Source organism: Tetrao urogallus (genome assembly GCF_951394365.1).
Source record: "Tetrao urogallus genome assembly, chromosome: 8".
Taxonomy (NCBI): Eukaryota; Metazoa; Chordata; class Aves; order Galliformes; family Phasianidae; genus Tetrao; species Tetrao urogallus.
This window is the reverse complement of record NC_136821.1, coordinates 20,481,536-20,494,491: the sequence shown is the minus strand read 5'-3', so window position 1 is coordinate 20,494,491 and position 12,956 is coordinate 20,481,536. Positions and strand designations below refer to the sequence as shown.

Sequence of the window (12,956 nt, the reverse complement as noted above, 5' to 3'; positions counted from 1 at the left end):
TGAACACTGACAGGCATGGAGCACCAGTCACCTCACTACGAAGCCTGTTCCAGTGTTTGTCCAACCTTAAAGAAATTTTTCCTAAAAATAAAAAACGTATCTAGTCTGTCTTAAAAAATTTTCAGCATCAGATTGTAAAATATAAGAAATTCAGAGCTAAGCATATAATGTGAAACTATTAATCGTGTTCTAGAAACACTGCCTGATATCATGGCGTTACTTAACTTACTTGCAAGTATATAATCTTCTCATACCTGTTCACAATCTGACTTTAATGTAGTCATAGCCCTTGCTGTACATCCACTAATTGCAAAATGACATGTAGCACTATAGATTAAAGAATCTAAGGAACAAGTGAAGGTATAGCGTACTTTTCTCGCAGGAAGAAAAACAACAAAAACAATTGGCTGTATTTCAGTTGTCTTAATGAAAGTAGTTTTTGGTACAAAACTACCTTTAACTTGTATGTATCCATTTTTATAATTGAAAACTATGAAAGTACCCTATCATCATTTGTTGGTAACAAATTGTCATAGTGGGTTTGAAACCAATAATGAAAGTTGTTGTACAGTTATATACACACACACCTTATTTACTGTAGGTGCTATAGGTGCTACTGTAACGGCAACATTAGTATTGTACAGTTACAAAATAACATAGTAGTCTTTTGCTTATTAGAGAGAGAGCAATCCTGGTTTCGTTCTGTGCATGTTCAAACATCCTATAATAGATAAAATGCAGAATCAGACTTGTTTGCAGGTATTTTAATCAAAATAACACATCCATATAAAGGCATGCAAATATACTACCTGATAATAATACGGAAGAAAGCTAATGCTCTGTTTAAGAAGTGCTCCATAGCAGCAGTAATGATCTAGGGAAAAAAAATTAAAAAGCTTTGTCTCGTTGAGAAGGCCACAGGTTTTCTCTTCTTTAACAGTTGCAGTTTTTCTAAATTGATGTTTGTAGCGCAATGTAATTCTTGTTACAAATACAGAGTGAGAGTAGAATCTAAAGTCAGAAGGGAAATCATGTTTTACACTTTGTTTTATGGCAAATGCTAAAACATGTTTCATCCTGGGACTTTGTCAGTGATCTTAATGTCTCCTAAACGGTTAGAATAACTGTGGCTGCCCATGTAAAATATTGCTGTATTTATTTGTATGCATTGCTTAGGCCTATAGTTGCATCTAAATCTTGATTATGGTTTTTACTTATATGTTTACATATCTGGAAACCAAAACATTTCCGGATTTCCAAGCAATAATTCTGTAATAACTCAAGAAAAAGGGATTCCTTAATTTGCCAAAAGCAAAACTGTTAACTATGAAGAACAGAATGATTTGAAGAGTACTGAATGTCAGAGAAACAAACTATTATGTGAAAGCATTCATCCATCCTGAATTTCCATAGTGATGTTTTACTTAATAATCTAACATAGCTGATCAGCGCAGTGGGCAGAAATGGTCACTTACATTATATTTAATAGTAAACTTGTTACATTTGGAGTTTTTCCTTAGTACAGCTTCGTGGCCTGAGTGGGCAGGGTTTAGTAGTGCTTGTTTAATATCTAAGTGACCTGCTGAGATGTCATAATTACAAAAATAAGTTAATACCAAAATGACTAGGAATTGCATTGCAGTGCTTCGCATAACACTTTCAACTTCTTTCAACACAGTAGTTCTCATCTTATATTTGTGTCACAGATTCTAATGTCAACGTTTTTAAAACTGGGAGCTCTCTAGCAGTACATACAGATTTGAAGAGCTATAGTGGGTTGATACATATTCTTTTGTTCCACAGTTTTTTGCTTTCTTAGTTGAATTTGTGTATGAGAATGTAATTTATTCAAGCTTTTTTTTTTTTTTTACTGTAATGAAGATTTCATTATTATGAAATATTTTCATATTATGAAATCATGTCAATAGCATATATTAGATTGGCCTTTATCAATCTATACTACGGGCTACATATGTTATTTCATGCCTCCAACTTTTTGAAATATATTTATTGTTTTCTTTTTTGTGTTTTCTACTCATATGTTGACTCATTTAATGATCTGAGAATTGTTAAACTTTGTTGTGTTGCCTCTGTGCCTGTCCTGAATATGGTATGCTATGTAACATGTTCTTAAGGAGCTGTTGACCATGTGTGCCCAGTGGCTGCTCAGTGGTATTGCAGTGTCTGATTCCAAAGTCTGTAGCATGTTCCCTATTTGATCCCTACCACTTTAAAAACTCCAAAGGACAAATAATTAGTGAGTTTGTGTTACTTCTGTTAGTAGAAGAATGGTCTGTCTTCCTTAGGAGGTCCTTCTGGGCTTTAGGAGACATTCCTTATCAGTTGATGGTTTGTGCTAGTACTACAGAAGCTGCTTTAGGAAGGCTATATAAAAAATAAATGCACAGTCCATTATCCCCATAACTGCCACATTTGCCTGTCTCTGGTAATAGGCCTGGTAAATACACCTCACAAATGTTGCCCAGCACCCAGCTTAATAAGGGTTAATCTGGTCCCATTATTACACGTGTGTTTCGAATGTAGAGAAAATAGGCAGATGCAGAAGAACATATTGTACACAGTGCAATGTACTGTGATGTACAGAAGGGAAAATATCTCTTGAAAAATGGAATACAGGTGGAAATAGATGTGCTTTCCCCCAGAATCCTGCTTTCCCATATTAGCATGCTTTTTAAATGTGAACATAAGAATTCTTCTAGGTAGAATGTGAAGTATATTTCATGCTTGTTTAAAGAAAGGCTGATACCTGCTCTTGACGTAATAAACGAAGAGGGCTGTTCATCTTCTGTGTGCAAAAAGTTTCAGTGTGTCTTCGTGCCAACTGTTGAATTGTTTGTTCTGTGTGTTTCTTCTTGTTAGCCTATTTTCCATAAAGGCCACCTGTTAACATATTTTGAAAGAGCTGGAAGGATGTCATATTGTCAGATGCATGATAAGAAAACTGCAAGGTATATAGACGTTGATTCTAATAACCACTTTTATTATCAGTCCAAAGTGGCTGTTACTAGTAGCATGTAAATGACAGCTATTGATTTGTCTCTCTTTCACATTCCACATACCAAGTGTGTCTGGGACTTACTCTCTCCTGCTTTCAGGAATGGTTTGTAAGTGGAATATGATGCTGTTGGCACAGTGTTGATGTTACTAACAGTGCTAGCTCTGTTTTCAGGAAGCGTGCCTCAAGTTTTTAAGTTAGTATAGGAATGCTTTTTTTTTTTTTTTGCTTTTTTTTTTGCTTTTTTTTTTTTTTCCAAATCTGCTTTAAAATAAGGTATTTGCTTTTCTATATTCCTTTTAGGTAGGCACTGCCTTTTCAACTGTTTTTCATGAATACTACATTTATTTACACTAGTAAACAGCTGCTTCATTTTTATATATGCTATTCATGTATAAAATTCTTCCTTAAATGGGGGAGATGAAGGTAGAAACTTTCAGAATATTTTTTTGATAATAATTATCAAATAAATCAATAATAATTTGATTTGATAGTTTATTTTGCCAGTGTTCCTTTAAACTAACGGAAGTATGATTCATATTCTTGGACATTGCTGCTTCTGTACATTATCAAGAAGTATCTCAAAACTGCATCAGCACTTTGCTGTATCAACTCTGTGCAGCTGCCTGGTTGGCATCCAGACATGTGGAGCCACAGTAAATAACATGGTGAACTGAGAACTGAAAGCTGGAGGCACAAGTAGAGTGCTCCCTTAACAGCCCAGGATTTCAGGACATACAATTCCAGATGGTAGAGCTTTGTAGGTGATGTGGGTTTTGGTTTTTTTTCTTTACAACCTTTTTCTTTGTAATCACAGTTCTCTTGTATTAGAAACATCAGTGAAGTCAAATTTCTCTCAGCTCTTCTTTTTGCTTTAAAATTCCTGCAAAGGATATTTGGCACAGTAAAATGACTGAACAGAAAATTAGTCCTTAATTTTTTAAAGAATATTTTGCGGATATAAAATTGGTCTTCTAATTAGAGGGAGAGGGCACGGAGAAAAGCTGTGTCATCCGAATCTGATATTTTAGCTACAGTATTTTTAAATTATATTACCTAGTGTAAGTATACCAAATAAATTCTATTCTTGAATATGTTTTCATTATTTTAGAATCCTTTTAGTTATCATTCATCTCTTCTGACTGGACTACCTTAGCTTACACAGACAGATCGACATTTGCATGGGTTTTTTTTCCACATAATTTTATTTGTAATCTAATTTTCTATGTTTGCTTTTCTTTAAATTGCTTCCAAATGCATAAACACATGCATTCATGGGTAATACATTTTTTACTTATGTGTGCAGATTTGTATGGTTTAAATAACTTCAAGTATTTCATATCAGTGGAAAGGACTTGCATTTAAAATAAACTAACCCCTGAAAAGATATTGCATATCAGGATGTGAGGCTCATAAAGCACTGCAGATAACCTGAGTCTGTAGATACCTACTGGTTTTTCTAATGTTCTAAGTGAAAATGAATCTCTCACCATGCCACACTGTTCTTAATTTGGAGTGTCGGTATAGTTATGTACTGTTTCTCATTCATAGATATCAAATTCTTTTACAGAGAAGGTAAGTATTGTCCTCCATCTTACAAATGGGGAAATTGCAGCACAAAGAAGAAAAATGACCTTCCTCAAGGTCACCCAGTAGTGGAAAGGCACAGCCTGGGAACGAGCACTGTCACTAGATTCTGCAAGTGCTGTCTCCTAGATTATGCTCCTCTTTGGCGGTATAGACTGACACTTAGGTTTTGTCATCATTCTTAATTACTGCTTCATACAGTACTTGCTTTATACATGATCGTTAAGGAGAAACGTGAAAATCAACAGACATTTTCTAAATTATTTTCCATTATGTGAGATTTTTGAAGTCCAAGTACAAATGTAGTTGCCAAAATCAATGCTGCATAGGCTTCTTAAAAAAAAAGTGTATTCTTGTTTGTAGCATCTGTTGAACGAGGGTAGCTAAATGTAGATTTACTCTGGTTAGAATTCATAAAAATCTGTAGGAGAGTCTTACAGTAGAGGATCATGTGAATAAGAGTATACGTAGATTCTGCATCTGCAAACTGAATAACATGTATTTTCCATAAAAGAGTTTCCTATTTAAGGAAATCATAAAGTTAATCAAGTTTCAGATAAGAAGTATTGTAAGATTAAAAAAAAAAAAAAGCATACATTTTTGCTGTACATACACCAAATGGAAAATTCTTGTATTTTGTTTACCCTTAAATGATCAACTGAAAATCCTATAAAACTTAATACTGACTTTCAAAATGCGTGTAGTTTGAGCCTGGTAAAGTACATAACTTTCTTCTCCTTTAGAATGAAGTCACCCTGCTGAGAAATGAAGTGGCACAGCTGAAACAGCTTCTTCTGGCTCATAAAGATTGCCCTGTAACCGCCATGCAGAAGAAATCTGGCTATCATAGTGAGTAATGTTCCATTACCTATAGCCTTAGTCTGCGGCAGTGAAATACTGCCAAAGTGAACTGAATCAACATTAAAAATAAGAAGTGCGTTTCTAATATTATACTAAAGATTTTCTTTTTTAATCTCAAAGGTTATTATAAGGCAGGAATGTATATGGAATATTTAGGTCCTCTCAGTTGAATTGTTGCATATCATTCAGGGTTTTATGTTGGTTTAATAAATGCACGTGGTAATTAGCATATATGGACTGTAGGCTACTACACCTGCTTTGGAAAATATAATTAAAGTATTAAGAGCACATGATAAACCATTTCTTTATACTTTATCTTAGCCTAGTACAGAGAAAGGTCCTTGTGGATTTTTTCTTTATAGTAATGAGATTTCAGAAAAGGTAATACAACAGCTGTCCTCATTTACCATAACATCCAGGATCAGTCAAGCTGTTAAAGTAATCAGATGCAGGTTTGTGCCTCCTACTGTACAATGTCTTCTAGGCTGTTTTGATTTCCACATTAAACAACCTCTTTTAACGGGGCATTTTAAAAAGGAAATATGAAGGGAATACCAAATGCTTTAGTTAGCGTTTATTTTCTAATACATATTTTCACTGTAAGCTGCTTATTTGATTTTTATCCTTCCAGCATTTTAAAGGTTAATTATGCTTTCCTGACTTGTAACTTCATTTTTGGATATGATACGCAGTGCCAGAACCAGCTGCTGCCGCTGCTGTAGAATAAATGGCCAATTTTGTCCATTGTACACAAATTTGTTACAAGTAACTGAGCCGGGAATGCATTAGGCAACATTCATAATATATAACCCACAGCTTTCGTTTTTATGATTTAGTGATATTTCAGGATATTTGTAAATGTGAAGATTGTTTCTGCCATATGTAGCCACTTCATTTTAATTTGCCAGTGTCAGTAATTCAGGAGAATAAAGGAACATTTTGTATTGCATGCAAACAGATCCTCAGGTGCTTGCGATAAAACTTAATGGCCACCATCTTTACTTGTAGTCATTGTAAGCAGTTTCATCAGAATGGGCAATATTTTTTAATTTAAAAGATTCAGGAGATTTAGCAACTCTCTCTTGCCACGTATACTTGGAATACTGATTTTGTCAGTTTTGAGCTTATAAATCTTGGTCCTTTGATCTCCAGTCATTTTGACAAGGCAGAAAATAGCATCTTGGAGCAAATTGGAACAGTATGGAAATATGTTTGGGATTTATATTAACAATGATTGCTGCAGGGATGAGGCCATTATGGCTCCCATCTGACAGCACAACATAATTTCATACAGAAGCTACTAGGGAATAACATTATGCATGCAAGATTTTCTGGGAAAAAAAAAACAAACCAAAACTAACAATCCCCTCCCCAAGCCCCAAAAAGAGCAGCAACTGTAGGTTTCTTGAATTTTGATGTTTTGAGGATACACGTTCAAATATTTTTAATGCAAATTCAGAAATATAAGTCTTAGACTGGCAAGCTAATTATATGCTAAGGATTTCTTTGGTGAAATACTAATGACAGACTTCTTAGTGATACTGTATGCTCTCTGTCCTCTGAAAAAGGATTATAAGATTCCTGATTTATTAAAGAAAACAAAATGAATATGTGCTACAACACTGATCAGTGTAAAAAAGACCACAGTTTAGAAAAAACTAATAATAGGAGAAAAATGGCAGCATAGCTCACTTCCTTGGTTTTTCTGGGTTTTTTTGTTTGTCTTTGTTCAGTTTTGTTTTTTAATTTTTTTGAAAGTCAGCGTTCAGCACAAAGGATGGCTGTAATGACATCCCTCTGACAGAATGTTGTCACATCATCTTCATGTGCATACTGTTAGGAAAACATGTTGGCTAACTGATTTACCCACAGTATAATTCATGGGTGGAAAAAATAGTTTCAGCTAACTTACATGTTCCTGAAAACAGTGTTGGCAAAGTATTTTTAAATAAACAAATTAAGTTCAATTGCTTAAGAACGTATTGAACGGTTTAACAGGATCTCTGTGGAAGAAACTGAAGACACCAGATTACACTGCTCCTGCAGTGCTGAGTATTGCACACTGCTGAGATGGTGCTATTTTATACCGGGTAGACTGTATTTTAACAGCTAAGCCTACAATTTAATAGGGTTTCACCTATGATGTAGTATAGGCAGAAATAATCTATTGCTTTGCAGGATGTTTTTGACACCTACTTACATATCTTACAAGATCCTCCGATTGTTCAGGCACATTTTTGCCTTTTTGCCTCATGACAAGTGAGGAAAGCGTAACAGTGAAGATGTCCCTTCTGAAAATTGCTTCTGAATGCATATTTTCATTATTTAAAAAGCCTTGTGCCTACTTCCAAAAACAGAAGGTCAAAAAAAAAAAAAAAAAAAAAAAAGTATTATTATTATGGTGCTTCAAGGTATTGTGGACAAAATTGTTTCAATTTTTGTGTTTTCAGATGGTTTAAGTTTTTGGGTTTTTTTTTTTCCCTAATGAAAAATAGTACTGCTTTTGAATGTATCTTTAAACACTGGGGTATTGTAGTGTATACAAAGAATTTAAATACGGTCCATTTATTTTTCATTTTACTTCTTCAAAACCAGATTATTTCTAAAAGTATTCTGCAACTTGCAGGTATTTTCTATTTTATTTTTTTCTGGACTTAAAGCAAGAAAGCTAAAACTTGTGAAAAGAAAATGTGAAAATTCCTGTTGGAGGAAAAAAAAAAAGTTTCAGATATTTTTCAAAAGGATGTCATAGTCTTCAGGATCAGTTATATGAAACTGAATGTAAAAGAAGATAGAGACTGTAAGGCAGGTGGTAGAAAATGAAATTTTTTGTGCATTCTTTTTCAAGTTAGTTTTAAAGTAACAGTAGAGGGTAACTAGCCAGTTTCAGACCTTGGATAACCCAAACTATTCAGGTGTTTCTACAGCCCGTTCTGTGTAAGCAAGCAACAATCCTTCAGAAAATTGTGAATGTGCCCTTGCAGTGATGCAGCAAACTCAAGTCTAGAAATGATAATTTTCCAGTGAGTTCCTCTGTAGTCTCTCTGTAGTTGACAATTACCATAAGGTTTCCTTTCTGGAGAATGTCAGAGGACTAGATCTGGATATGGGAATTATTATTTGGGTTTTTATTCTGAAGTTGCAACTCCTTCTTTGCTTATGTTGCTGAAAGCTGCCTGTAAGCAATGGTAAGAAGTAAATGGTAGCAAGTTTTGATTATTGTGCAAGGGTGCTTTACATATCCTTGTAAGTTTTCTATGTGTTCTGTTTGGTATTATTTAAAATCTTGTCTGCAGCTCAGCCCAGCCCTCCTTGCAGCGCATTACTGAAATACTTGCTCCTTTTTGTGAGACAGAGTTCCTGTCTAGGAACTGTGTAACCTTCAGGAATGTTCATGTGATGTAGGTCTGTAAAGTTTAAGCCTTATAATACGCTGCAAATGTTATTTCTGTAGATTCACTTCTACTTTGGATCTTGCATTTTCCTTGGTTTGAGGCAAAACCAGGGGAGACATTAAAATGTCCAGGCTCTCTTCTACATTGTTATCTACGTTATGATTTTGGTATGTATCAGTTGCACCCTTCAATTTCAACGCTGTGCAAGAAAATTCTCCAGTGCATGAGGGAGGAAAATCTGTCTGAATTTAAATTTATCGTCCATTGTTCTTCTGAAAGTCTTTGTTTTTTAATTATCTATCTTTGAGCTTAAGGTGACAAATAATATCTGTAATGAGGTGACTCTGAGGATACTCTGTATTCATTGCATACATTTTCTTGCTTTGTTTTGGTTCTTCAAATGGACTTCTGTGTTCAGTTTTTGGCTGCTGTGCCTGTCAACTTAGGACTATGAAAGAAGTTCTTCTTCAGGGTAGTACCTCATTGCAAAATACTGTTTTGCAGTTATTGCAAGGACTTACACCTCCAGTGGAAGTCATTAGTATAAGCAAGCATTAGATCTGTATCTCACATAGTCATCTGACTGTTGTAATCTCCCTGCCACATCCACAGTGTCTGAAAATATCTGAATGACCTCCTTTTATCTCTTCACTGCAGTATATTCATCTTCTCATCTATACTGAAGTTTCTGTTGTGCAGTGGTAGTCATAAGTGTTACCCTAACTGGTTCTTTCATTGCACTTCAGATCATCTTCCAACCAAAATTAGAAAGTCAACTCTTCACGTTTTTTCTTGTTGTGATGTTATTACAAACGTTAATTTTGCATTAAGACCATACATATTAAGAGGTACAGAACAATGGAAGATCTTCCTTCTGACTGAAAGATTATCTTCATGCTCTATCTCTGGCTTGTAGTGTTTAAATCTCATGGTTTTTTTGAGGATAAGGAGGATTTTGCCACCAGGAAAATCAGGGATCAGCAAAAAAGAAAAGGTGATGGGAAAGTTGATATTCGTAGAAGAAACAACAGTCTGAAGAGGAGTATCAGGTGTGATAGTGGGGAGGCTTTATCCACAAGTGTCCAGCTCATGGCTGTTCCATTTTGTCTGAAGGGAAAAACGTGCTGCTCTCATAACTAGTAATTCAGTATTTTTCAGGAGGTAGCACAAGAATTCCTTTCTGTTCTTAAGGAAGTTTGCGTGTGCTCCTTTTTATTTGTTTTTGCATCAGATCCTGCAAGTCTCAGCTAAGTGTAGCAAAGATTAAATCCTGTTCAATAGTATGAACTAAATTGGCACTCACTCGTGTTCTTCCTTTTCTTGCATGGACAAATCCTATTAAAGATCATAACACATTTCAGAAGTACTATAATTATTTTCTTGCTGTATTCAGCTGCCATGTAATCTTACGATGTAGTAATTGTCAGCAGAGGTAACTCAATGTTGTCTATCTAATGCTTTGGACATTAGAAAAATCAGTTTCTGGAGAAAAAAAAAAAGTCACCATCTGTAACATAGGTAATCTTGTGATTAAGAACTTTGTGATGCTTTCGAATGATTATGAACTTGTACTTGTAGAAGGGGTATAAGAGAAATTGTTTCCTTGTTCATCAACCAGGCAACAGTTCCTGCAAAGGAATACAGCTGTTTTGCTTACTAACATATCTTCTTTGACCTTACCATTCTTTTCTGAAAGTGCTTGGTAATAAACAGTGGTGAGGAGCGGGTTCTTAGTATGCATAGGGTTGCTTCAAAGATGTTTATGTTGTGGACTGGACTTGCTAATTTACTGAATTTTCTAGTATGTCGTATAAACGCCAGTGCATCATAAACTTCATTATTGTTTTTTCATGCTTTGTTTTCATTTCGGTTACTGCTGTTATCCTGGTTTTGTGTGGTAATGGGGCTATGGTATCTTTTATTGTGTCATTTTTTCCTATCTCTTCTACCCTGTGTAGCTCAACTTTGTAGGCCAATCTCAAGCAATCTGAAGAGGATTACAAAAGCAAATCTAGGGAAAATCGAGCTTTGTTCAATTGTTGTGCCACCCACAATGGTTCTTGCTTCTTCTGTCTGTGTAGGTCTATGTTGTTAGATGACACAATGGTCAGTAGTGTTTTAAAATGACTTCCCAGTCTTTCATTTGTATGTTCACTTTAAGTATTTTTCACAAAAGCTTTATGCAGTGACTTGAAGAACAATAAATAGCACAAAGTGCTACAGAAGAGTTATAATTAAATTTGATCTTCACTCAAAATTAGATGTGTGAACAACAGTAGATTTATTTTCTTTTTGATTTTTAGCCTTTAACTCAGCTTTTTATTTGATGGTGTTTGCATCATGCTTTGGCTAACTTGAAATTCTGGGGAAAAGAAGGATAATTTTAGCATGGCTAGGACATCTTTGTGAGACATTTTAAATCATGCTCATTTTGTAAGTTCTAATTTTGCATAGTAAGATTTTTTTGAATCTTTACCCTTTGTCATGAGATAAAAATGAGGCAACTGTGTGGCAAACTCACTTCAGTCAAAGTGAATTATTCTTAAAGATACTAAGAATAAATACTTCTAAAGATATTGGAACTTTTATTTTAAAAATAATTTTAAATCCTAATGAGAGACATCTGTGCACTAAAGAAGTCACTGAACTTTAATATGTTAAAAGAATGAGGTCTGAAAACTTGTGGAAATATTGTCTAACGTATGAGGTTATAAATGTCACCTTTTTCAGAGAGGATATCATGATCATTGATCACAGAACCAGTCTCTTCACTACTGAGCAAATGAAGTAAATGGCACCCATTAAAAATTCGTATAGCAGCAGCAGAGCTGGTAGCACCTTCAATCTATTGGTGCTGCTTATTGACACAGCGTGAGCACCGTACCCAGCAGTTGATTTACTAGGTGGGGAATCAGATGGCACTGATCATGGTTTTGAAGATGTGAAAATGTTCTTGTTTGCTGAATACTCCATAATGCAATCCACATCTTTGCTTATGTGAAGTAGTGTTGTCTAAAAAAGAAAAAAGCAATGAAAATTAGATTGTTTTGCAGTTTGCTGTGCTAAGTGATACCATGAATGCTGATTGTTTAGGAGGGAACTGCTGTCGCGTGGGAAGTGGTTTTGTGTTAAGAGGGAAAAGAAAACTAAACCAGTTTCTCTTCTGAAGCTGCAGATAAAGATGACAGCTCAGAAGACGTCTCAGTGCCAAGCAGCCCACACACGGAAGCTATTCAGCACAGCTCCGTCAGCACTTCCAACGGTGTAAGCTCCACTTCCAAGGCAGAGGCGGTGGCCACCTCGGTGCTCACGCAGCTGGCGGACCAGAGCTCGGAGCCCGGGCTTCCCCAGGTCGGTGTGGTGCCGCCCTCCCAGGCGCAGCCCTCGGGGAGTTGATTAGGAACTTGGTTGCATCCTTTTCTTAGGTATTCGTTTGTGACTTTAAAGGGAAATCGATGAAAGACCAGTCTCCAGCTAGGAGAAATTGTAGCTTAAAATTACTCGGTTTTAAAATTCAAACCTAAATTTGGCTTTAACGATTGGCAGGTGAAGGTGAGACAGAACACCAGTTACAAGTCTCTTTGTAAAAGACTTTTTTTCTCTTAAGTGTTAGGTTTACTAGTTATTTTTGTGCTTAATGTGTAAAGTGTATGTACAGTACAACGTGGTTTATTTCATTTTTAATTTGGTATTATTTCAACAAACATTGGGGTGAGTTACTAAAGTTCATCCCCCAGACTGTGATAGTAATATTATGTGACATTTTATACCAAAGTTCTGCATAGTCCCTATTGACTTTGTAACACGAGCAAGGTCATAAAGCACTAGGCAAGAGAAAGACCGTAACAGTAAATTTGCTTTTAGTCTTTTTGCCTTTTTGTTGTTTTGCACATTATGAGAGGAAGAACATTGGGAGAAAAATGTTTGGGTTATTTTATGTATAGCATTTTGGTTGGCTTTTTAACCGTTGGGTTTTTAATTTGTTTAATAGGGCCAGTACAGTATATGAAATACAGTACTCTTATGCACATACCTGTCCTAAATGAGGATCGTAACTAAATAGATTTTTTTTTTCAATTTGTCAGGTGTTTTTTTTT

General features: G+C 35.3%; 1 protein-coding gene across 3 annotated transcripts in view; it reads left to right on the top strand.

The window, feature by feature from the left end:
• ATF2 (activating transcription factor 2) overlaps positions 1-12,255 on the top strand; it is a gene marked incomplete at both ends in the record, with an annotated part of 37,479 nt that extends 25,224 nt beyond the window's left edge. For all 3 annotated transcript variants that reach the window (XM_079538833.1, XM_079538832.1, XM_079538834.1), the window contains 2 exons: positions 5,347-5,452; positions 12,029-12,255. In XM_079538833.1, the coding sequence (XP_079394959.1) occupies positions 5,347-5,452; positions 12,029-12,255 (333 nt within the window). The remainder of the gene's footprint in view (positions 1-5,346; positions 5,453-12,028) is intronic.
• Positions 12,256-12,956: the final 701 nt, after the last annotated feature.